General features: G+C 33.4%; 3 protein-coding genes across 4 annotated transcripts; 2 read left to right on the forward strand and 1 right to left on the reverse strand.

The window, feature by feature from the left end:
- Positions 1-4,875: 4,875 nt before the first annotated feature.
- On the reverse strand, positions 4,876-5,959 carry LOC7472712 (uncharacterized). The gene has a single exon (XM_002299444.4). It carries the CDS (start codon positions 5,703-5,705, stop codon positions 5,052-5,054), a length of 654 nt encoding a protein of 217 aa, XP_002299480.3. The 5' UTR covers positions 5,706-5,959; the 3' UTR covers positions 4,876-5,051.
- A 6,260-nt stretch (positions 5,960-12,219) lies between these two features.
- Positions 12,220-13,224, forward strand: LOC7467095 (subtilisin-like protease SBT2.5). The gene is made up of 3 exons (XM_002297945.4): positions 12,220-12,429; positions 12,585-12,732; positions 12,824-13,224. Exons 1-3 carry the CDS (start codon positions 12,353-12,355, stop codon positions 12,887-12,889), a joined length of 291 nt encoding a protein of 96 aa, XP_002297981.2. The 5' UTR covers positions 12,220-12,352; the 3' UTR covers positions 12,890-13,224.
- A 2,294-nt stretch (positions 13,225-15,518) lies between these two features.
- On the forward strand, positions 15,519-17,880 carry LOC7472713 (uncharacterized). 2 transcript variants are annotated; one of them, XM_024599917.2, is made up of 6 exons: positions 15,519-15,825; positions 15,909-15,970; positions 16,074-16,248; positions 16,525-16,597; positions 16,901-16,966; positions 17,261-17,880. In XM_024599917.2, exons 1-6 carry the CDS (start codon positions 15,692-15,694, stop codon positions 17,474-17,476), a joined length of 726 nt encoding a protein of 241 aa, XP_024455685.1. In that variant the 5' UTR covers positions 15,519-15,691; the 3' UTR covers positions 17,477-17,880. The 2 variants fall into 2 exon arrangements, with proteins under 2 accessions (XP_024455685.1, XP_002297982.1); XM_002297946.4 differs by having other exon boundaries at positions 15,523-15,825; positions 16,074-16,209.
- Positions 17,881-25,684: the final 7,804 nt, after the last annotated feature.

A 25,684-nucleotide genomic window follows, 5' to 3' on the forward strand; every position in this document is an offset into this window, starting at 1 on the left:
CTACTTCTAATCCTTTTTTCTGGCTCGTTGGTTTATGCATCTCTGTGTCACACTCATGGGCGAGTCTCCACTCAACCTAGTTACAGTTATCGACCTGTTTATGTTAGGCATGACCATAGACTGCCCATAGAAACCAGAACCCAGAATGATAAGTTCACATTCTGCTCTCATCCTGAGTGCTAGTGCATGATAAAACTTTCAGGTTTCAAGCTGCGAATTGAGCACACGGTTAATCCTTGATAGTGCCTCTTTTTGAACGAGTTGCTAGTGACCAAAGCCCAAATGAGATGACTGTCGATAAGGTTTAAGCTTTCTTCTATTACTCTAATGTGGGATTGAAGATGTTGAAGCTTTTGAGATTGAGCCTCCTTCGGTAGGACAATTGCCTTGTGCATTTGCGGCCGTACTACTACTGCTTCCGCAGAACTAGTAGGGGTGGAAATTATGTCGTTCTTGGAAAATAGATGCCCCTGTAAGTCCAAACTCCAAAGCCATAGGCACTAGTGTTCCTGAAAATGGCTCGATAAGGATAGAAATCTGTGTTATTGGTGAGCCCATGAGCCTGGTCTTCTGTCACAGCGTAGCCTTGGATGTCCACTCGTCCGAGCTTTATATAAAACTGAAAGGTGCAAAACTGGATAAAGAAATTTAGAAAACGACGAAAAGACGGTAAAAAAAGAGAGGCAAGTGACCGCAAAAGCACATGAAGATGAGAAGTGGAGCTGCACTGTGCGCCACCATTAGAAGTATTTTAAATTATCAGCTTGTAATTTTTCCCTCATGTTAAGCATATAAGAGTAACGTTTTGTCAAAACACAAGTGCAAACACCGAAAAAGAAAAGGAGATAACAGAGGTTCAGCTTGTAGATTACACATAAATTTCCCAATTTGGTCGGCTGTTCATCAACACAGGACAGAGTTCCCTTTTTCTCCCAACCTTCAGTGTAGAGATGGTCAGAAGTTTTTTATGGATAGCTATTATTTTGAATTAGATATAGAATAGATAGGTGGCCTACGGCGTAAAAATGTGAGATTAGTTATTGAATTGAATATATTTAATAAGTTTTGTTAATTTAATAATATAATTAGAAAATAAAATATTAATAAAAAATAACGATTCAATACAAAAAAGGAACGCTTGCTCGTATTATTAAAATATATATTTATAATATTCTTAAAACATCTCAATTATCTTATTTATTAATAAAGTAAAAATTAAATGAGAATAAGATAATTGTATAGAAAGAAAAGTTAAAAAAAATATAAATCTCAATTCCAAGCAAATAAAATGATGAATGAAAAAATTAAAAATTAAAAAAAATTAAAAAAAAAAGTAATTAATTCGCGTCTATTTGAACCAGTACATAGGTGAATTCTTAAAAATACATCATCTGAAGGAACTGGACATGATATTTTTTTATCATCCGGCTCGAATAGAAATCAAACCAAATCTATAACATAGTCGTGAGACTAGGATAATCTCGTGGAAAGCAAATTGAATAAAATCATGAAACTCAATTCTCAAACCAACCTACTAATATTGAAGGGTGAAATTAAAAAATAAAATAAAAGCAATAAAATAAAAGGCCTGAGTCAAACCTAATGAACCTGTTGAATTCATGACCCTAGACATGATATTGAATACCAATTTCAATTGAACCTAATGATAATGGATGAAATTAAAAACAATAAAATAAAAATGACTGGAGCCAAGTTAGTCCAACCTTGAGAACTTGTGACATGAATTATAAGGTCAAATCATAGTATAAAAACAAACCTGAAAAAATAATAATATCAAATTCCCAACCAACAAAAATAATTAGAGATAAAATTGAAAAAAACAAATTCAACAAAAAAGAAAAAAAAAATAGATTTGAAAAGAATGAGAAACATATTTGACATAAAAAAATAAAATCAAATCATAAAGGATGAAATTGAAAAATAATTTCAATTAAGAAAAGGATATGAAAAAACTAAAAATAACAATAAAAAGAATGAGGACCAAATTTAATATAAAAATCAAATATCAATGGGTGAAATTGAAAAAAAAATCAATCAATGATTTAAGACCAAATACATTGCAATTATAAGAATGACGATCAAATCTCATATAAAAATCAAATGTTAACGGATTAAATTGAAAATAAAAACTAATTCAATAAAGGATTCGAGACCAAATACATTGCAACCGAAAGAATGTGAACCTAATTTATTCAACAAACAAATAACCAGACTTCTTTGTTTTTTTTTTTTTTGCAATGATCGACATGCTTTTCTAGGAAGAGAGAGAGAAAGAGGTAGAGAAGAAAAAACATATGACCAGAGCTAAACCACCGATCCTATGGTAGAACGCACCTTATCATCGTGATGGGAGCAGTGAGGCGTTTCGAATGTCATCTTGAATGGTGGTGTTCAAAGTTGTTTTGGCACCGCACGTGCCACTCGAAGGGCATGTGCAACACTCACTTGCTAGTGCGTGCGAGTCATGGGCTAACTGTTTTTTATTTGAATTATATTTTATATATATGAAAAGACCCAACTACCCTTGACCTCACATGAGAAAAAAAATCATAAGAAATTGACTAAAATGACTTTGCATCTAAAGCCAAGAGAGATTATTTATTAGGGGCACTTAAGTAATTACATTGTACAAAAGAATTGGAAAAGCCTGAAAAGCCACTTGACCTAAGCAAAATGTTTTTTTTTTCTTTCAAGGGTAATTTAATAATTACATTTTGTTACAAAGATGTGAAATTACTGATTAACCCAGTCCTTTCTTGTAATGACTAATGGATTTCATGGAAAAGATTTTTCTACCCCTACTTACAAGTTAAATAAGTTTGCTCTCTAAAGATAAAATAATAATTTCACTATATGAATCCACAATAAAATATAAGTGTGCATAGTGAATAGCTGAGCTCCTTTAGCATTTTATATAATATAATATTCAATTTTTTATACAGTAAATAATGGATATATATCAAACTAAAACTAATCTTTATCGAACTTATTCTAACCCAGTGGGTTAAATATTATTTTTTCAAGAAAAAACTAGATATATATGTTTTTTTTACGTGTTTTTTATATAAAAAAATTTCTAAATATAAATCAAAAAACCTATGAGCTCATTTAATTAAATAAATCAAGAATTATTTGTGTAAATAAAAAAAGTTATTACAAATAAATAAAAGCAAAATAAAAAAATCAAGAGAAGTATATATTAAAATATTTGATCTCGTAACATTAAAAATTTATCCGGTTATGTTTACTGGATTTGTTTATTGAAATTAATTTTTTATTGAATCAAATGATAATAGAAATAGACACACATAAAATTGATTTAATAAAATAAAATGGGGGATATTAGATTGCACATATAATAAATATTATCTGAAAATAATTTTTTTTTATTTTTAAAAATAAAGTTCATCTATATAAAACATTAAAAAAATTATGGATGAAACAAAATAATCTATTCAAAAATTAAATACATACAAAATAATTTAAAAACATCTATTTTAAAAATGCTAAATAAGAAAAATAAAAAGTCACCGAGGAGTGATATTAATTGAAACATAAATTAAAAAATTATTTAAAAACATTAAAAAATGTTTCAATTAAAAAAATAGTAAAAAAATAATAGCTCAAATGTTGTAGCTTAACCCACCAAACTTATGATCTAGGGCACAGACTCCACTAGGTTCAATAATTTTTTTTCTTATATTTATATTTAACCTAAATATACAAAATTGAAAAAAAAGAGTTGAAAAAGAGCCAAACCTGCACACCTGAGCATTGTTTTATTTCATTTTCTTTTAAATGGGAGGATGGCTTGTCGTCTGTTAGTTCAAATTCTGGCAACCATAGTGTTCGTTGTGAAATCAGGGCAATATTATTTTTGCCCTAAAAACCCAATTATTGAGCCATTCCAACTAAAAAAAAACATCACCAACAATCTTAGAACACTTCCATGAACCCTAAAAACAGTCCAGAAATCTAAAATAAAATCAAATTAGATCTGTATTCCTCGATCTAGATTTGTTTTTTTTATGCAACATCGAGGTTCTAAATACCTATCATCAACCATTTCTTATCACATGTAGCTTATAGATACTAATAATAACCATTTTGATAGTTGAAAATAACATGAATAATGACTCCCCTTTTATTGTTAGAATCCAACAATCTCTCTCTCCTCTCTCTTACACTAAAAAAATAATAAAAATAAGTTTTTTAAATTTAAAAGAACTGAAATTTTATAAATTATGTTATTTGTAAAGATTGAGGATTTTAAGTTATTTTTTGCATAAATTCTTGGCACACCACTTATTTGGGTGTGCTTTTTTTTTTCTTTCAATTTTATATTTGCTTAAGAAATGAAAAATGAAAAAGCTTCGAACATTAGAGTTGTTGTGTATGTCAAATAATCCAAAAATAAAATATCAATAATGAAATCAACAAGAAAATGCAGAGGCGATATATAGTCACATGTGAGCGTGTAAAGTGTGAACAATGTATTGTTTACTATGAAAATGCCACGCTTTAAAATTTTGTTAATAATTTATTTTTGCATTTGAAAATATTTTTGAAATTTTTAAAATTTTAAATTAATTTTTTTATAATTATAGATCATTAAAAAAAATAAAAATAATCGCTATAAATCTAATAAAGATTTACGGACAACTATATTTTTCTTATTAAACATTTGCTCTATCGATTGTTCTATTTTTTTTTTTAAAAAAAAAAGATTTATTTTATGATCGATGTCCAAGTCCTTGTTCCAGTAGGCTACCACAGCTCCAAATTGTTCTTGAAAATCCCCGCAAACCTTCATAGGCTTGAAGGGTGGAAGAATCTAATTATAAATTGCCTGCCTGAAACACAAAACATAAGTAATTTCATATATCACATGCCATATACATATCGGCTATAGAGCAGCAACAAGCATTTCGATTCAGCACACTACTACACATCTCTCTCACAGGATGCAATATGAAACCCAGCACAAAACACACATAATATTTTATAATACTAATAGCTTCCAAATTTCCTCAAAAATTATGCTTCAAAAACTTGCGAAACCCCTTCAACAACCCCCACTTGTGCTCCTGTTCATGCTCATGCTTCTCTTCTTTTTCCCTCTCTTCTCCTTCCACTTGGAGGTGCTTCTGATGCTTCTTGTATCTCCACTCCCTCTGCTCTCCATTTGCCACGTCATCAAAGAAGTAAATCCTGGCCCTCTTGACAGGAATCTGCCTCCCAACGCCACGTGTCTCCTTATCATCAAGTCCATGTCCATGAACCTTCCCACCAGATACAATCATATCATTACCGTAGAAACGTGGCTTCACCATCCCTTGCCCATGACGACATCGGTGACGAGGACGTAACGGCAGTAAGGGACGTCGAGGGAAGAACTGACGGTTTATTGGACGGAAAGTCACAACTGTTAACGGCACCACCGTCTCGATCGATTCCGTTGTTGATGACCCTGGGTCCCTTTTTTCCTCGATTTTTACCTCCACTGGATGCTTTACTGCGGTTTCGAGACCCTGGCTAGGGAGGAGGAGAACAGGTGTGGCTTTCGGCTCGGATTTTGGTAATTCGGGTAGAGTCTCTAGATCTAACGGGGTGCGAGAAAATGCGACGGTGCATAGAAAGAAAAGAACAGTGACAGTGATGGTACCGGCGAGTTTATCGGCCATTTTGAGATCGAAAGGTTGTCAAGGGTTCGTCTGAACATGTGGAGGTTTATATAGAGGGAGGGAAAGCGGGACAGATTGGGCAGGTGGGAAAGAAACGGGCAGCAGGCAAGACGGGACACAAAGCACGTGCTCGGTGGAAATAAAGGATAAGCGTTTTGATCGGGTTTTTGTTTAATCGGTGGGAATTCCTTTCATTTTATAGAGTTTTTTAAAAATATATATTAAAATAATATATATTTTTTATTTTTAAAATTTATTTTTGATATGAGGATATAAAATTATTTAAAAAAACTTAACAAAAATCAGTTGAAACTAAACATGTCAAATACTCCCATAAACAAAAAGATTATTATTATTTAGAAAATGGTAAGAGTCAATAATTAAGGGAGACTTGCGTGTAGGAGAAATTTGGAGCGTGTATTTTATAAAAATACATTTGTAAATATATTTTATGAAAAAAAGACTATAATTCTTCTTAATTAATTTATAAAAATACATTTGTACCATGGAGCGTGATAAGCAAATTTAACCATTCTAAATGTATTTTTGATATTGTGAATTTAAAAAATTATATTTTAAAAAATATATATCTTGTTAAAATTAATATAAAATAGATTTTTTTATTTAAAACAAATGAAACATAGATTATTTTATCTTCTACAAAATAAATGTTTGAAATGTAATTATTTGTAGGGTTTGATGCAAAAGGCATAAACTATTTGGCTAATCATATGATTTATTTTCTATGGTTGGGCAAAAAATATAAACTACTACAATACCAAATAGTATTGTGAGTGCTTGTTTTTTGCATTATAACTTGCCTTTTAAATTACTTTTTATGTGGAAAAAAAAGCATCAAATTGATGTTTTAATTTATATTTTTAGATGATTTTAATGTGCACATATCAAAAATAAAAAATAAAAAAATATATTTTGATACATTTTCAATTAAAAAACACTTTTAAAAAACAAACATGCATCACAATATTAAATACATACTAAATATTTGATTTGAGAATGGTGAGGGAATGTAGTTAACAAACCAGTCATATGTAAAACAAATTATATGAACTTGAAAATCCTATTTTCAATAACAAAACATATTTAAATTGGCATAAAAAATTAAAATCAGATCAATTTTTTTAAAAAATTCCAATGTCCATTATTATTTTTTTTCTGGTGTCATTAAAGGTAGAAATCAACTCCATTTAGTTATTCTTTTAATTTAGAATACATACATATCAAAATAAAAGTTTTTGATAACTGAAATCCAGTCAACCAAGAATCTTTTTTTCCATCGATTTTTATAACTTTCTCGAGAAGAAGTAATAGCCTAATTTTGTAAAATCAGTCTTCAAACAACGTTAGAGAATCCTAACAAAACATAAAAAAACCCTTGAAAAAATAGATTAGAACATACATAAGTGCATAACACAAAAACATAACTTGAAAGGGCTTAATTGAAAAAAAAGAGAGTCAAGGGATCAAAAAGCAAAACTTGCAAAATACAATTGCCAAGTTGTCAAGTGTACATTTAATCAACAATGAAAATCACGGTTCTAAAAAGACATCCTATTATATAATTTTGTGCAATCTTGTTTCACTTTTTGGTTAATAAAGAAGGGATGTTGTTTTAATGGAAGAATGATGGAATTAATAAGTCTATTTTTGTATAAATGTCCACATTTGCTTACCTTCTCAGGGATAATGATATCACTCTTTATATATATATAAAATGTATTTTACCATATTTGCTTGAATATAAATAATATTCCAAGCGTGTTTCATATATTTATTATAATCAACAACTATCTAAAACTTAATATACATGTGTAAAACTTGCCTTTTTTACACCAATGTGTGTGTTTTCTTGTAATAAAAATAAAAATAAAAGCTCTTATTTGTAACAAAATAAAAATCTGTCCCATCAACTTTATATACCAAACAACTAGAGGAATGAATCAAATATTAAAAAAAAAACACATAAATAAGTTTAGTTTAACAGTTGCGTATTAAGTGAAGTAATGTTTGAATTATAACAATTACAGTTTCTCATTTATGATTATGTAATGGTAGAAAAATACTTTTAATAAAATAAAATAAGAAAAACAATTTAAACGCCATCCACGCGCCCCTCTCCAAATGAGGGAGGATTAGTGATGGTACAAATTCAAAGCAAATTTTATAGCTTATTTTGAATTGCGATAATGATTTTATTTAGAAATATATAAAAAACAATTTATTTTTAAAATTTTATTTTTAAAATTAAAATATCAAAACGATCTAAAATTATAAAAAATAATTTTTAATTAAAAAATTTAAAATTAAAAAAAACACAGTTGCCGCGTTTCCATTAGGATCCTATAAAAAGTTGGGGACTATATTGTAAACTCAAGGATGTGAAAAAAGTAGGGCAAACCGACGTCAATCAGGGGAGTAAAAAGCAGGAACGCGTTAAGATGGTACATTTTCAACAAGTCCACCTGGCATGATGGTGAAGGTGGGAACCACCTTTCATGGAACTACTTACCAGGCTTTCAACCGGGTCTTACACGGTATAATTTAAATTTTAACCTCTGCTTGTATACCTGTTTTGAACCGGGTCTTACACGGTATAATTTGGTGGGCTCCAAGTTTCCAATTGGATTAACTGGGCCAGACAAAGAAAATGAAACTTGGATATGCAGGACCAGGTTCATTTTCCAATTAAAAAAAAGTGCACGACCAGGCTTAGGCCTTCTACAAAAGTCTTGGAAAGCCCAATTACTGGGCTTTTAGCATGTCCCGTTATGCCTCGTGGTTCATTCATATTCTCATGCCTTTCAGCGACATCTAGTCGATCACTTGAGGACTTGATCCTCCTCAGGTCCTAGTCGCTCTTGGCCCTTGCACCCTTGTAATGGCCCTTTTAATTGCCACCCCATGAGGGATTCAGTGATACCGAGAATCCATGAATCTAGCTGCACTGCTTACAAGTATAGACGAGACAAATTAAGATGCCTCAAATAAAATAAAAGGTACCCAAAAAACTCTTTAAAATAACAAAAAAAAATCTCAAAAAATAGATGCAACAAGAATATTATTTGGGCTCGAGCTTGGTATCCAGAGCTCAAAATACAACAGCAGGCCTAAGAAGAGTCGGCTCAGGTGTGGTAGCCCGAGCCCAACTCTATAAAGGGCATGAGCTTGGGCAAGAAGCCCGAGCCCATGCAAGGTGCACGCCCTGCTAGGCATACACCCAACACCCCCATGGGCTCGGGCTTCCATACCGGAGCCCAACGTGCTTGGCCTTAGAAGTGCGCTCCAAGCCCAACATGCTTGAGTTCAGGCAGTGCACTTGGATTCATTTCTCACTTCCAATACTTTCGAAGCTTATCGTATTTGGATCCCGTAAGCACGCCCGGACCCACTTTCACCCTCGTGGGCTAGGACTGCCACACCCGAGCCCAACGTGTTTGGATCTAGGCAGCGCACTCGGGCCCAGTTGTAATTTTTTTTTCATTTAGCTTGTAATTTTTCCTGACTTGCCTTTTACTGTGTTGTCCCATTCACACCATCCGAGTCTTGAGACTTGATAAGCTAATCCGGGTTTGCTGGATTGTTTTTTCCTTTTTGTTAATTGATTTGTTTTTTCAAATTAATTCTTCTATATTTAATTTGTTGGGAGATGGAGGTTGCATATTTTTTTAATTTGCTTTTTAATTTAAAGATGTACTTGGATTGACTTGTATTATTATTTTTTATTTTCTAATCTTTCTTGTTTTTATTTTTCTTTTAATAACTGCTTTTCTTCTTCGTTCTCAATCCATCTGATGTTGTTACTTTTTTTTCTTTCTTTTTTTTTGGTGTAAAACAAACTTACTCAACACAATGGGTTATATGATCTAAACCAAGACTTTTTCTTACTTTTTAAAACACCCTTGTGACATCTTGATATTCTTTTTTAAAGGTTTTTTTTTCCTTCCCGGCCTGAAGCGTATCACAGGCCACGATACCAAGTAATTCCTAAACAACAACAATAATTTGGACACCATTAATCGCAGGCATATGTTAAAGGTCTGACGACCCGCATCTTATAGTGGGAACAGCATAATGAGCACTCTTGGAGGATAAGATTTGTCGTGTGGGAAAATAAAGAGTAGTACGCGAATCACTCTTAAAAATGTTGGTTTCAAGGGGACACGATCCATTCAAATTCCATTGGAACATAGGTCATGGGAAGTTCATCATGATATTTAAGAACAATTCTTTTTGTGTTTTGGCAAGAAAGGTTCAAAGAGGGTTGAAGATACTTACTAGCAAGGTTTCACCTCTGTCTTTACAGGCTCTCTTTTCTCAACGCCAACACCCTTGAATCTTTTCAAAAAGTGCCAACGTAATCTATGGTCATCAAATAGTTGGCTGAAAGCTCGTCTCTTCTACTTTTCTTTCAGTTTTTCTTATTTTTCTCTCTTCTTTCCCTCTTGAACTCTTGTAATTTCCCACGAGAAGCACTCTTAAGAAACCGGAAAATTTAAAATTACAAAAAATGGGTCCATTATTGGCTTCCATGGCTATTTATCAGCCCGTGACTGGATTGGAAATTGTTGAAGACTTGTAGAATTGAAATTGATGAAATCAAAACTATAGGTCAATTACTTTTCATTGTGAATTTTACCCCTTAACTTTGTGGTATTCAACTTCTGTTCCGTAATCGGTAAAAGCAATAGCTGGAATGGTAAATGCAGATTTATCCAACTCGGTATGATGGCGCTATAAATGTTCTTCTGCAACCCATGTGGTTCAAACTGATTCGATATTGGAGTTTTCTTGCAGTCATTCACAACAAACACTCAGAAGTTCAGACCGATCCTTATCCTCATTGTACAAAACGGCATGTCAATCTCATGTGGTTCCTGTAACTGCATGTCCTCCTCCTATGTATTAATTTCTGAACTGTTCAAAACCGACCAGCCCGCATCAAGATTTCATTCCTACGAGTACGTTTGGAAAAAATAAAACACAATCTGTGTTGTATCTCATCTTCAATATCTCTAGCTTAATCATTTGCAATAAATAACCAAGATGGGGATCTACTGAGGAACAGAGAAACCTTTCAGAATATTATGTCTGATGAACAGGTGAGGAATAAGTTGAACAAGGGTTAGACCGACGAGGAAAACTATCTTCTTGTTTTGTCTCTTGTATATGCACACTAATTAAGAACCAAAACAAGTAAGATTACTCTATCATATCCTGTACATACGATCCTTTTCCAGTATACCAAATACCGTCACAGTTTGAGAGTTTCTGTGGGCAGCCGGGTGCATGCTTTCATTTGAAAAGGCCGGGCTTGAGAGTGGGAAAGTTGTGACTCGTTATGCAGAAATGTGTGGATCTTATGCTGATGCTATGTGCCAGTGGATTGATTAGAAAAAAACATTATCTATGTGCTTCAAAGAAAGGGCATTATTAGGCTGGAGAAGTGGCATGATGTATTTTGATATGTGTAGTGGGTTCCCATGTGGTGGAGAATATTTACTTGTTGACTGCTAGACCAATCTTCGCTCCCAAATATATAAATATAAAAGTTGATAAATAAAGGACAAGATTAATTGTTACATCAAAATTACTTATTTCTAAAAAGAAAAAAAATAATGTTAAAAATAAATTTTAAAAACCAAAGTCACCGTACATGCACTGAGTGCCAAATGCCAAAAGGCAGCTCTTGTGAGTCAACTTTAGACAACTAAATAAGTTAAAGGTTCGTACTTGTCATGAGTATCAACCAAATTCCTACATTTGCCCTGAAACAACAATTTGGAAGGCACACATGCCACGCTGTATTACTTTTCCTGCTTCCTCCTTACCTTACAGTTAGATATCTAGTGCGATTAGGTGTGTTTTCTCAGTCTGATTAAATGCTAATTATTCATATCGGTGCTGCTTAATTAAATTTGCGTGGATTTACCTGTCTTCCACAAGCAATTCTTGAATATCTCTTTCACAAAACTTCAAATTTATTACCCAGCTATTAAGGTAGTGTCAATTGTACACCCAAAATATTTTTCGTGTCGATTTTATCGTTATTTTTTTTTTTATTTCTCAATTGAGTCATTATGTTAAATATAGTTAATAGATTCATTAAGTAATCACGTGCGCCTCCTATGATCCCTATTAGAGAAGGAAATTAAAGGGGAAAATCACTGTTTGCCCACATATATTTATATTATGATGTCACATGTGTCCAGTTGACAAAACCCCAGATGATAAATTTGTCTTTTTTCCTTCTTTCTTTTTTGTTACTGCTACCAAGGTGGGAACTTCAAATGGGAGTCAAATGATGGTGCTTCCATAATCAAAATGTTAATTAAGCATTTGCATTATCTAGCACCAGAGCAGGTAGGGGCACGCTAGAAATTCAGGTTTTCAAACCCTATTGAATCATTCAACTTTAATAAAATAATAAGAAGAAGAAAGTTACTGCTGGATAAAAAGACTTGAGAAATCACCCCTCCTCCCATTTTATCCTTCTCTGGAGAAATATTTTCTCTTGACAATCAGAAATCGACGAGCCTCTCTTTTGACTCCAGAGTAGACTGAAACTCTTTATAAATAGCTACCATATGGAGCTGAAAGGCATTATATGATAAAAGAAAGCAGAGGCAATGGGGAGTACAAAAAGTGAGAGATACTTTGTTTTCATGAACTATGATCCTGAATACGAGCGCCTTCGAGCTGATCGGTCAGCGATCTAAATTATTAGTCATTACTAATTAGAAAATGTTAATGTTACTAATTAAGATATCTTTATCTCTTTGATTATGCGTGCACTGTATTGTTCTTTGGATCTCTGGCTAGCTATCTAAGATCAATGTTCTTCTTGTTTGTGTATAATAGGACAAAGAGAGGGGCTTATGAGCTTGATATGTATCTAAGCAGGAAGCATGATGAGTTATTGGCAAACACCCTTGAGCATGGCAGCTACGAGAAGAAAATATCTTTGGTCATTGTTGATGGCTTTGCAGTAGAAATCACCGAAGATCAGGTGACCATTTATGCAACATGCATTTTGTTTAATCAGTATTTGTCCAAGACACACCTTATTTTTTTCCTATTTAATTTGTTATTCAAAACAGGCCAGTGTGCTTAGATCTGCTAGTGGGGTGAGAGTTGTGGAGAAGAATCAAGAGCTTCCTAGTTAATTATCAAGGAGTTACAAGGTAGGGTATCCACCATGCAGGAAAGAGCTGCAGTAAATTTGGTGTCCCATGAGTTTCTATATACAAACTCATCTGTATACATGGAGGTTGGGATTACTTATCTCAAAGAACAAAATCAGACATATAATAATGCTGGTGAACACTAGGGAGATAAATATGTAGCATCATGGTGCTATCTTAACAATCCTGTTCCCTCATTAGTTAGATGGGATTTCTTCATTAATGATGACCGAGTAGTATTGAAAGTATTGGAATCTATGTATTAAGTTTTGGAAGATTAATGATATCAAAATGAACGCTGGAAAAGCTTATTTTAAGTACTTGTGATTAGAACTTTATAGTTAATTTTGATGGATGATTTTACCTGGTACTGGGTTTCCATGTGTTTGTATTGAAGACTTGAAGATGTCCTTCCTACATCATGTCCATTAAAATTATCTTTGTTCCACTGCAACATGCAAACAAATTTTGAGTGGCAGAAAGGTCGACAGGCTCCTGTAATGTATGCTGGATGGGACAGGACAGTTTATGCAATTCACATGTAAGGGAGCAAGGGGGTGGGGTCTCCCTCTGTCCAGTTGAGGTTATTAAGGAACAGCAAACATGCTTTAAAATGGTTCCACCTTTCAGCCAAGTTCGAGAAAAAAACCAGCTGACCCATCAGTCATATGATGCTCTGCTATCACATGTTTGGTAAATTTGCTTGGGCGTTGCAGTCTCTTCCCGGCTTCAATTTCTTAGTCCAGTTCTTTACTTCTTCAATGGCCAGGTGCCCCTCGATCATTTTGTGCCTCGAAGTCTCTCTTCGTCTTGAATCACCCTGCCGGAAGCCGTTAGCAAATGTGTGCTTCTCCTTTACCTAGCTATCTAACCTCTCCGTTAAGGGTGTAAACTTTCCTCCCTGCCTCTTAAATAAATTTTTAAATAATATAGTTTTGGGTTGAATTAAGTTCACTAGTAAAAACTCTAGCTTGGGACAGTTCATGATCTAGAACAGTTCTTATAACCATGTCATAAAATTATTAGATAGTTGGTGCGGTAAAATACTCAAGATACCAGTATTGATATGGTACAATGAATCAATTGATTTGATATAATATACTGATAAATCAAATTGTTTCACTTTTCCTGTTGAAATTTGTGCCTCTATTATTCCAACCTAATCCCACAATTAAATGGACGCCCAAGATAAAGCTTGTAAAATACAAATTCGACAGGGGCATCCATCTTGCACGGACCACTCTGGAGGATTTCGTACGTACTAGTCTTCATGATCATGAGCATTTCTTTCTTCTTTTTTTATCACAGATTTCAAAGGCTAGTATAAATCCCATCTCCCACGGAAGTACTCTTGCCTCATTGACTGAATGTCTATTGCCGACAACTTGTAGGCAACCGGCAGAAGCTGCAGAACCAAAATTCTATATACTGGTATGTTCTTTTAATTCTTAATTAGTTTAATGCTTAGATTAGTGGCTCGCGTGATGTTTTCGGCTGGATTAATTTTTTTAATTTAAAAAAATAATTATTATATTAAAAAAAAACAAGAAACTCGATCATCAAGTTAAAATTTAATTAATTTGATAATACTATAAAAATTAAGGTAACATTAATGAAAAAACAAATGAAAAAAATATTATTATAGGCAAAGATGGGTTAACACACGAAAGACATTACCTAGATATGAGATATATCAAGATTACATGTCTTTCATGCATCATAGATCATGAAATCGGGATAATTCGATAGAAAAAAAAATAACAATAAATAAAAATAAAATTGCAAAAATTAAGAGACAAATATAAATTAAGATATTTAATAACGCAACAAAGGATCATTTACACGATAGTGTTTAATGTTTTTGTTTATTAAAATCAATATGTAATAGAAATTAATTGACACAAAAATTCTATTACATATTAAAATTTTTATGTAAGGTTGCACATATTAAAAATATTATAAAAGAAAAAATTTTAAATTTATAAAAATAAATTTAATTCATATTAAATATAAAAAAATTTACAAATAAATCATATTAACCTCATAAAAAATTAAAGACACCCAATATAATTAAAAAATAATCTCTATTTTAAAGAAAAGAAGCTAGATAAGCTAGGAAAAATGACATAAAAGAGGTATTAATTAAAAAACAAACTTAAAAAGTTGATTTACCTATGGATCCGTGTATTGATGCTTTTTTTTTTATATATAAAAATCAATAAGACTTTTATAAAAGATCAAGAAAAAAATTAGAAATAAAAAAATAAAAATTAAATTGAAAAAAATATCATATAATAAATTATAATTGAAGAACTAAATTAAAAACAAATAATTTTTCCACAAAAGAGCCGAAAATCAAAATAAAAAATAAAAAAAATAAGTGCCTGAGTAGAAATGTAAATAACAAAGGGGACCAATATGTAATTATAAAAAATATATTAATTAAAAAATAAAAAAAACCAAAAAAAAAAAAAATCAAGCGTGTTGGCTTTTAAGCTGAGACCTGTGCACTTACGCCTGCTATTTTTTTCTTTCAAAAGGGTCATCCTTTTTTTAATAGATAGACGACACGTCACTTACTGTCATAGACGACACGTCACTTACTGTCATAGACGACACGTCACTTACGACCAACAAATGGCGCGAAGATGTGTCTGCTGTGCTGATATTTCACCAGCAACTAGCGTGAAGTAAATCAATTTTCGGTGAACGATTCTGATTTTTAGGGTTTCGAAAAGGGGAAAGATTTCTGAACATTGAATCTTTATTTCTTGAACACAAATTATGGATTCTTCACCTCCAACAAAGAGAAGGCGCAAGACCAAGAGTGAAGGCACAAACGACAAGTCGTCGTCCTCGCCTGTGGTTGTCTTTGCTCATGGCGCTGGTGCTCCGTCCTCTTCAGATTGGATGCTCAGGTTGTTCTCTCTCCCATTGTCACTGAAAATGTTCAATTTTCTTAATAAGTTTTTTTGAATTCTTAAATTTTAATTAAATGCAGATGGAAGGAGATGTTAAAGAATGCTTTGGATGCTGTTGAAGTTGTCACATTTGACTATCCCTGTAGGTTAATTATTAGCAGTAAAATTTATGGTCTTGGATTTTTGGAGTCCGAATTCACGCGCCAATGCCATTTAAAATAACGGGGTTTTTGTTTTTTTTAAAGATATTGCTGGTGGGAAAAAAAGGGCTCCTCCAAAAGCGGAGAAATTGGTGGAGTTTCATAAAGATATTGTGAAAAAGACTACTGATAAGTACCCCGCTCATCCTCTTATCTTGGCTGGAAAATCCATGGGTTCAAGGTATAAATTTATGGGAGTTTGGAAGTGTAGATATGACAGGTAAGTGATTTAGGAGCGTATTCTACATTGCAAATCCATGGTGTAGTATTTTATTGTTTTTATGCCTGAACTTTTTGTCATCGATATATGCAAGAAGTCAAATAACAATGGTATGTTGTGGATGTGTTTTGGATTTTTTGATGAGGTTGCCATCATATAGTAACAAGGGATCCACATAACTAGATATTTTAGATTCATATCAAATGCTTGTTTCTGTAAGTTTTACTGATTTGAGACTAAACCTGTATACATACATAATATTTTGGTATGCTGTAGAGTGAGCTGCATGGTTGCTGCCGAGGTTGACATAGATGCTTCAGCAGTCATTTGCTTGGGATATCCACTTAAGGTTCATCACTTTTCATTCTTGCCAGTTTTTTACTTAGTTGGTAAATTGTCTTAGTTGGTAAATTGTCTAAGAAATGTTGTTTTCATTCCATTTCAAATATGCTTAATAAGCTCATTTCAAATATGCTTGTATCTTGCCTGTTTACTTTTGTGTATTGCGATGATAGAGGTGAGATGTTTTTTATTTATTTATTATTATTATTGGAGCCATTTTGTTTTCAATTGTCTGCGACGTCATCCCTGCTATTACAGATGTAGAACCCATTGAACAAGGTTTATTGAATTTAATTGACTAATGTTTCAGGCCATGGGTGGAGCTGTGCGGGATGAGACTCTATTGCAACTTACTGTCCCTGTCATGTTTGTACAGGTACCTCTTTTGAATTGTATTACTTTTAAAATAAGTTTGAAACAACTGTGGTAATTGTAATTGTGCATGCCTTTGATTACCTTCATCTAATCATCACTCCGAGTTTGAATCAACTGATGGTAATTTTAATTATTAAACCTTGCAACTCAATCTGGTTGATTTTGAGTGAACTTTTTGTGTATGGCTGTTATTTTCACAGTTTTGTCATACTGCATAAAATTCTCAGCTTGATTCTAAGTCACTTCTGTTAGGTTTTCTTAACTCTATTTGTTCTCTACATGTATGTGTGTGAAGGGTAGCAAAGATGGGCTTTGTCCCCTTGAAAAGCTGGAAGCTGTTTGCAAGAAGATGAAATCTCACAATGAGTTGCATGTGATTAATGGTGGTGACCACTCTTTTAAGATTGGCAAAAAGCATTTGCAAATAAAGGGTTCAACCCAAGATCAAGCTGAAGATCTTGCTGTTCAGGGTGTTTCATCATTTGTCTCCAGGTGTCTTAAAGGAAAGTGACCCTTCTACTGTATTGGGGTTTTTAGCTAAATTCCAATTTTTATCATCTTTTTTTACCCTCTTTTGCCTGCATATCATCCTACCAGGATGGTTGGAATCATGTCTGTAGTTTCTTACTTCCTGTCTTTTATCAAGCTAACTACTACAAGTGTTCTTTGAACAATGCCATGTTAACCTGGAATTTCCTTTTGGTTTAGTGGTGAATGCAGCACATTCTTCATCACTGAAGAATGCATGTGATTACCTGCCTGTATATAAACGTGGCAAAATGGAGTTGATGTTTTAGGGCCTTGATTATGGAAATTCTATATGGTTCGGTAAGGATCTAAATTTCTGATCTTGACTGGAAATTTTACATTTCCAGTTACAAGTTAGATTGATTTGAGTCGGATTCTTAAATTTTATTTTGGCTGTTGCTAGTTATTTTTTGCTTTTGAGATTTGATGATATGGCTCACTTTAGCAGAGATCTATCTTCCTGCAAGTTTCACATCTGGAATGAAATCATTCTCTTGATCCCTAGCTCCGTGTATTGAGATCTAGAATCTTGTGTCTGTATATAAATTCACCCTATATTATGATTAGAATTAAAAATCGATAGAACACAAACATAAGTCATGCATAGGACACACATGCTAGTGAAGCTACCTGCTTCTCCAGTCAATGGTCAAGTATACTGCACTTATTTTGTATCGTCTTTTTTTTTCCACTTACATAGTGGTTTATTATTGTGTTGACCGGAATTTTATCCGACTTGATTTCTGTATGCTGCTCCTGCATCCGCATGCATTGAACAGGAAAAAAAACGTTTCGGATTGCTGAAAATATCAGCGATATTAATAGTTTTAGATTATAAGACGCCGTTATTCTGAAATGCAAGAAATGCATCGTAAGCCGCCAACAACACTTTCACTGCAGCTGCTGTCATGCTTCTTCTACTTCTTGTCCCCGCTCTTTTCTTTCTTCTTGTCATTCTCCTTCTTGCCCTTCTTCTCCTTCTCCTTCTTCTCCTTCTTTTCTTTCTTGCCCTTCATTTTCTTCTCGTTCTTTTGATGGTTCTTTTTCTGGTCGACATGAGCTTGGCTGCCGGGGCCATTGGTTTGGCAATTGCATTGAGTTACAGAATCGACCTTCTCATGGGAAAGGCTTTGCTCTGTTTGGACATGGACCATTTCTTGTTCTTGGTCGCATGCCTTCTCGTCTGGTTTGATGCATTGCATTGAGGCCATGGTGATCGAGGCTAAATGGGATTCTAATGAGTATTTTCTCTCTTCTTTGTTGTTGCATGTTACTCCATCGTAGAAACGTATAAATAGGCGCGGGGCAAGTGGGATTCCTTGTGATTATTTATCACCCTTTGAATCTGCTTTTTTACATGATGGACCGATAGCATCCCCATTATCAGAGAGAGAGAGAGAGAGAGAGAGTATGGTTAATTTGTGCTTGAGAAGGGAATAGATGCTCCCATAAATGTTGATGGGAACCAAATTCTGTGCCGTCTGAACTACTTACGAGTCCTTCAGAGAATCCGAACATACAGAAACGGATGTAAGATAGTTTAAAGTAGATGTAGCTTGACTGTCGTCATATATGGTTAGTAGTCTGACTTCACTTCTAACCTGGTACATTATGCATAACAAGCAGGATTTATATAAAAAAAATTGTTAATGAAAAACAAAATATCTATTTTATTATTTTTTAAATAATTTTATCAGGTTAATTATTTTTTTATTTTTTTTCTAACGCTACTAAATTATTGAGAAGATTTTTTTTTATTGAACCTTGTTTCTCATATGAGCCAACAAGATCAGTGCCACTTGACTTGACCGATTGATAATGAAGAAATCAATTAATAGAAAATGTACTTAGGCTTAAGTTAAAGGAAAACAAAATATGCTACTTTCATATGCATGCATAACATCAATTAAATCAATGCCACTTGATTTAACCGCTTGACCCTTGCTTGTAATAATGCACAGCAACATGTTAAAGGGACAATATATAGCCGGTCCATATTGATATGGTATTCTTTCACTTGGTTCGCCACACCATTTTGATAAAGTCGAAAATATACTCCGCAGAAATTTACCAGAAAAAAAAAACAAAACTATTAAATGAAACTTAATGTAGAGAGAAGTGAGAGAGAAAAAGAAAAAGAACTAAAAAAACTTTGGAGGCACATTAAGACGATGATACTATCTTTATTATGAGAAAAATCTTAACAAATTAAATCTAATAATAAAAAATGTTATCAACGATACTTGGAATGGGTCACACAAACCACCAAAAGTAACCGGTGGCTCGTGTGACTTATTTAGATCACTATTTATGATTTTTTTATATTATTAGATTTATTTTATCGAGATTTACATAATTAAGTTGTATTTACATGTTGCATTTATAAAAACAAAAATAATTTATTTTAGCAATTTTAATTATCATCTAAGATAAGAAAAAAAATGAAGATATATCGAGTAAAAAGAACAACCAGAGTAAAATAGTTGGTATTCATTTATCTTTTAATTTTGCGAAGAAGAAGCCGACAGATTCTTTTCTTACATCAGAAATTAACTTGGAGGACCACCGAACTCTAATTTTCTTGGAAGAATCAAGTGCTCTTGGGCCTTCTTATAGACCAGCATTTAATTTTTAATCGATGGCCCAAAAGCGAGAGAGGCATGGACAGGGTCTATAGTTAGGCCACTGTCCAGTACAGAAAAGCCTTAAGTGATTTTTAGCCTTAATTTTAACTAGGATATATATATATATATATATATATGTCATTAAATATGAAATTTGATTAATACTGCCTTGTAATTAAAATTAATCCTCCAATGACTCAGAGAAAAAGGCATAGCATAGTAATCGGATTATTAACTTGTTTGTTTTTGAAAAGTAGTTTTTAAGCTTTTTTTTATATTTGGTTAGCTCTAGAAAATTACTTTCCAGGAAAATGATTCCGACAAAAGCAAAAATAACCCTTTCACATAGAGAAAGTGTCTTTTAATTCTGAAAAACACTTTTCTTGTCTTTACACAAAAAACATCCCACACATATTTATCCTCGATACAAAATCTTCGTATCATAAAAACTTAAATATCTAACTCTCTCAAGTAATACCATTAACTAACTTAGTTTTTTCATTAATTTTACGAAGTTATTTTGAGGTTTAAAATAATTTACTTAAAAAATATTTAACAAGGTCATATGTTTATATTATTATATTTAAAATATTTATATTTTATAAAACAAGCTATATATAAATATATGATATAATAATTTTTTTCCCCGTAATTATACTTTTTATATTTCATTCTTTTATTGTGAGTAGTTAAATAGTTACATTCAATATTATATATATATTAGATAAACTGGGAAAAAAAATTAAAATATTTATAAGTTATTTTTCACTTTATTTTTCATAGCATTGCCAAACATTAGAAAGTAAAAACATGTTTTCCAACTTATTTTCTATGACGCTAACAGATATCAAAAAATAATTTACTTCTTGGAAATTTATTTTCTATAAAAATTACTTTCTAAAAAAATTTTATTTTTCAGCAAACAAACTGTTAGAAACTGAAAGCTTTATTCAGTGTATAACGTAGATAGATTTGTGAAAAAACTACATTTATTCATTGAACATGAGTCTGACTTAAATAGAATTACAAATAACCAAATTGCAGAAAAATAACAATGACTATCCCATGACTAACAATCTCCTAATCATCTGGGATTTTCCGAAGGAATGGGTAAAAACAACTGATTTCCTAATAACTAGGAATTTATCCAAATAAAAACTCTTAACACTCTCCCTTAAACTGATTTCTATGAAAACAGTTTAGAGAGTTTCTACCATCACAAAACCTGTCAAGGCTGCCAACCTTTCTTGTTTAAGATGTTTTAAATAAACACACTCCAAGTAAACCACGCAGCTTTTCAAATGCATTCAACTTGAGGGGCTTGGTCATGATATCTGCAACTTGATCTTCACTTCTACAATGAACTAAATCAATTATCCCTTCATTCGTAAGATCACATAGGAAGTGGTATCTCACATCTATGTGTTTGCTTCTCCCATGTAGAACTAGATTTTTTGAGAGCTTGATTGCCGTACTGTTATCACAATAGATTATTGTAGGTTCATGCTGCTGAAAGTGTAACTCTTTAAGAATTCTTCTCATCCATATAGCTTGACATGCAGACGTTGCTGCAACTATAAACTCTGCTTCAGTTGTATACAAAGTAACTACTTGCTGCTTTCTTGATGACCATGAGACAATTCCTGAACTCATCATAAAAACACTACAAGAAGTACTTCTATCATTTAAGTCGCCCACATAATCACTATCAGTGAATCCAACAAGTCTCGAAACTTCTCCTTTCTTATAAAAGACTCCAAAATCAGTTGTGCCTTGTAGATAACGAAACACCTTTTTTGCAGCTTGGGAATGAAGATTTGTTAGTAATTCCATGTACCTACTTAGGAGACTTACTGCACACATGACATCCGATCTAGTGGCTATTAAGTACATCAAGCTTCCAACCATCTGTTTGTAGTAGGTGTTATCAATTCTTTAGCCACCAAGATCCTTATGCAACTTCAAACCTGGTTCAATTGGATTTTTGACTGGATTGCAATTCTGCAAATTAAACCTTTCCAAAATTTCTTTTGCATACTTCTTCTATGTAATAAAAATTCCTGCTGATGATTGCACCACTTCAATTCCAAGAAAATAACACATCATTCCCAAATTAGTCATACCAAATTCAACCTTCATGGAATTTTTGAACTCTTGAAACATTTTTCCATCATTCCCGGTATAGATAAGATCATCTACATATAAACATACAATTAAAAATTTACCTCCATCCTCAGATTTGACGAACAAAGTATGCTCATATGGACATTTTTAGAATCCTGCTTTAGAAAAATAGGCATCTATACGACTGTACCAAGCTCTAGGTGCTTGTTTCAGTCCATACAAAGCCTTTTTCAATTTGTAAACTTTCTTCTCACTTCCTTGTTGCACGTATCCAGACAGCCGATCAACATAAACTTGCTCTTGTAGTTCTCCATTCAAGAAAGCTAATTTTACGTCCATTTGAAAAATAAGCCAAGAATTTTATGCTGCCAATGAGATTACAAGACGAATGGTGTCATGCCTGGCTTCTGGAGCAAATACTCCCTTGTAATCAACTCCATACTGCTGCTTATAACCCTTTGCCACTAACCGAGCTTTGTGTTTGTCAATTTCCCCTTTCTCATTCAGCTTGGTTTTATAAACCCATTTTACACCAATAGTTTTTTGCCCTTTAGAAAGACCAGTAAGCTCCCAAGTATCATTTCTTTCTATAGCTTGGATCTCCATATCCATTGCTTTCTTCCATTTTTCTTCCTTCACTGCATCTTTAAATTTAATGGGATCGGAATATGCAAATAAAGCAAATTGTACAATGGTATCCTCATCGGATAATTCATTGCCACTAACATAATCATGCATCTAGGCAGGTATCTTCCTTTGTCGTTGGTCTGTTGCTAGCTGATGTTCACGTGGCATAAGAACATTTGATGAAGTATTTGATAGACTTTCATCACCAATAAGGGATTGCAACTGCTCTTCTATCTCGTTATCATTGTCAGATGACATAATTTGAGGTTCAATCCTCTGACCATTCATGGACTGCTCTTCTATTTCCTCATAAACTACATCTGCATCATGATTAACTATATTTTGATGATTGTTTGTGCTCCTCCAATCCCATGTGCTTCGTTCATCAAACTGAACATCACGACTGATGATTATCTTCCTGGTGATGGGATCATACAGCTTGTACACCTTTGACTCCTCACTGACTCCAAGAAACACACACTTCACTCCCTTGTCATCCAGCTTTGTTCTCTTTACATCAGGAATACGTGGATATGCTATGCACCCAAAAATTCTGAAATGATCAATCGTTGGCCTAGCTTCACTCCAAGCTTTTTCTGGTGTACTATTTTTAACAGCAAATGTAGGACTTCGATTCAGTACATGGACACTTCAATTTACTGCTTCTGGCAAAAAATTCTTCGGAATGTTTCTATTCACCAGCATACTTCGAACCATGTTCATAATTGTGCGGTTCTTTCTTTCAGCCACGCCATTTTACTGTGGTGCATACGCAGCTGTAAGTTGCCTTTGTATTTCATGCATTTCACAGAAAGTTGCAAAATCATGTGAATTGAACTCGCCACCGCGATCTGTTCTAAAGACTTTAATGGAGTTTCCAGATTCTTTCTCAACTTGAGCTTTAAATCTTTTAAACAAAACACAGGCTTCAGATTTTTCTTGCAAGAAATAAACCCATGTCTTTCGACTATAATCATCTATAAAGGTGATGAAGTACCTTTTGTTGCCATTTGATGCTGGATTGATTGGTCCACAAATGTCTGAGTGAACCAATTATAGTGTTTGTTCACCCCTCCATGCTTTTCCTTTGGGAAAGGAAACCCGATGTTGTTTGCCAACAACACATTCTTCATATATTTCCGTGGGACAATGAATTTTAGGAAGGCCTATCACCATATTTTTCTCTTGCAAAATCTTCAAGCCATTGAAATTGAGATGTCCATAACGAAAATGCCATAACCATGTTGAGTCATGCACTTTTGTAGAGAAACACGTTTGAACGTTGTCCTGCATGTATAGTGGAAACATGCGATTGCTTGTCATTCTTGCTTCAACAATTAAGCCTTTCTCTAGATGATGAATTTTATAATAACCTGCTTGAATGATTATTGTATATCCCTTCTCTTGCAATTGACCCATGCTAATAAGATTACTCTTCAGTTCTGGAATATAAAAGACACTAGAAATTATTTGCATTGTTTTGTCTTTCATATGAAATTTGATATTCCCCTTCCCCATGACAGAGATGCATGAATTATTCCCAAGCTTCACAGTATCTTTGTAAGTTTCATCCAAGTATGAAAATAATGCCTTATTTCCACACATGTGATTGCTACAACCCGAATCTAAATACCACTTATCTGATTGGAGTTCATCTTTGTCAAGATATGCCATTAAAAGCATTTCTTCTTCTGTCTCTACAAGATTTGCCTTCTCATCCTTTTCTGTGCATTCATATTGATAGTGACCATATTTATGACAGTGATAGCACTCAACTCTGGACTTGTCAAACGGTTTCTGGTCATTTGTACGTCCTCTGCCTCGACCTCTGCTTTCTCGACCCCAACCACGACTTCTACCATATCCATTTGAAAATTCACCACTATGCATTATCACCTTCAGAACTTGTTCTTCAGGTAAGTTACTCACCATCCGCTGCTCATGCACTAACAACGAGCTCTGCAACTCATCAATAGAAAGCTCATCAATGTCATGTGACTCTTCAATTGAACAAACTACATAGTTGAATTTCGCAGACATTGACCGAAGAATCTTTTCGATTATTGTGATGTCCTCCATTTTGTCACCATGGATTCGCATCTTATTTGCGATTGCAAGAGTTCTTGAAAAATAGTCATTGACCGACTCTCCTATTTTCATGTGAAGAGTCTCAAACTCTTTGCGAAGAGCTTGAAGCTGCGCCCTTTTCACTTTTGTTGAGCCTTGATACTTTTTTTTCATGGAATCCCAGATCTGCTTAGAAGTCTCTTTGTGAAGAATAGTCTCTAGAATTGCACGATCAATAGCTTGGAATAAATAATTTTTGGCCTTGAGATCCTTCAACCTCTGATCCTCCAGTGTTCTTGTTTGTGCTTCTGTCATCGCACCTCCACTGGCTGGTTCAACAATGCCATGTTCTACAAGACTCCAATACTCTTTCGACCTCAGAAAATTCTCCATCAACATACTCCAATGGTCATAGTGACCATCGAAACGTGGAATTGCAGGTTGCACATAGTTGTTCTCAGAGGCCATCGAATCTTGCTGCTGCAAGAAAAAAAAGCTGCTGCTTTCTCAAATCAAACACCCCCAATGAAGGCTCTAATACCACTTGTTAGAAACTGAAAGCTTTATTCAGTGTATAACGTAGATAGATTTGTGAAAAAAACTATATTTATTCATTGAACATGAGTCTGACTTAAATAGAATTATAAATAATCAAATTGCAGAAAAATAGCAACGACTATCCCATGACTAACAATCTCCTAATCAACTGGGATTCTCCTAAGGAATGGGTAAAAACAACTGATTTCCTA

The sequence above is a fragment of the Populus trichocarpa genome, chromosome 1 (genome assembly GCF_000002775.5).
Source record: "Populus trichocarpa isolate Nisqually-1 chromosome 1, P.trichocarpa_v4.1, whole genome shotgun sequence".
In the NCBI taxonomy this organism is placed as follows: Eukaryota; Viridiplantae; Streptophyta; class Magnoliopsida; order Malpighiales; family Salicaceae; genus Populus; species Populus trichocarpa.

Coding starts and splice junctions, on each gene's coding strand:
- LOC7467095 (XM_002297945.4), top strand. CDS start 12,353: ATGGGGAGTACAAAAAGTGAGAGATACTTTGTTTTCATGAACTATGAT. Junction 12,430..12,584: donor GAGCGCCTTCGAGCTGATCG/GTCAGCGATCTA, acceptor TGTGTATAATAG/GACAAAGAGAGGGGCTTATG. Junction 12,733..12,823: donor TAGAAATCACCGAAGATCAG/GTGACCATTTAT, acceptor TATTCAAAACAG/GCCAGTGTGCTTAGATCTGC.
- LOC7472713 (XM_024599917.2), top strand. CDS start 15,692: ATGGATTCTTCACCTCCAACAAAGAGAAGGCGCAAGACCAAGAGTGAA. Junction 16,249..16,524: donor TGGAAGTGTAGATATGACAG/GTAAGTGATTTA, acceptor GGTATGCTGTAG/AGTGAGCTGCATGGTTGCTG. Junction 16,598..16,900: donor GCTTGGGATATCCACTTAAG/GTTCATCACTTT, acceptor CTAATGTTTCAG/GCCATGGGTGGAGCTGTGCG.
- LOC7472712 (XM_002299444.4), bottom strand. CDS start 5,705: ATGGCCGATAAACTCGCCGGTACCATCACTGTCACTGTTCTTTTCTTT.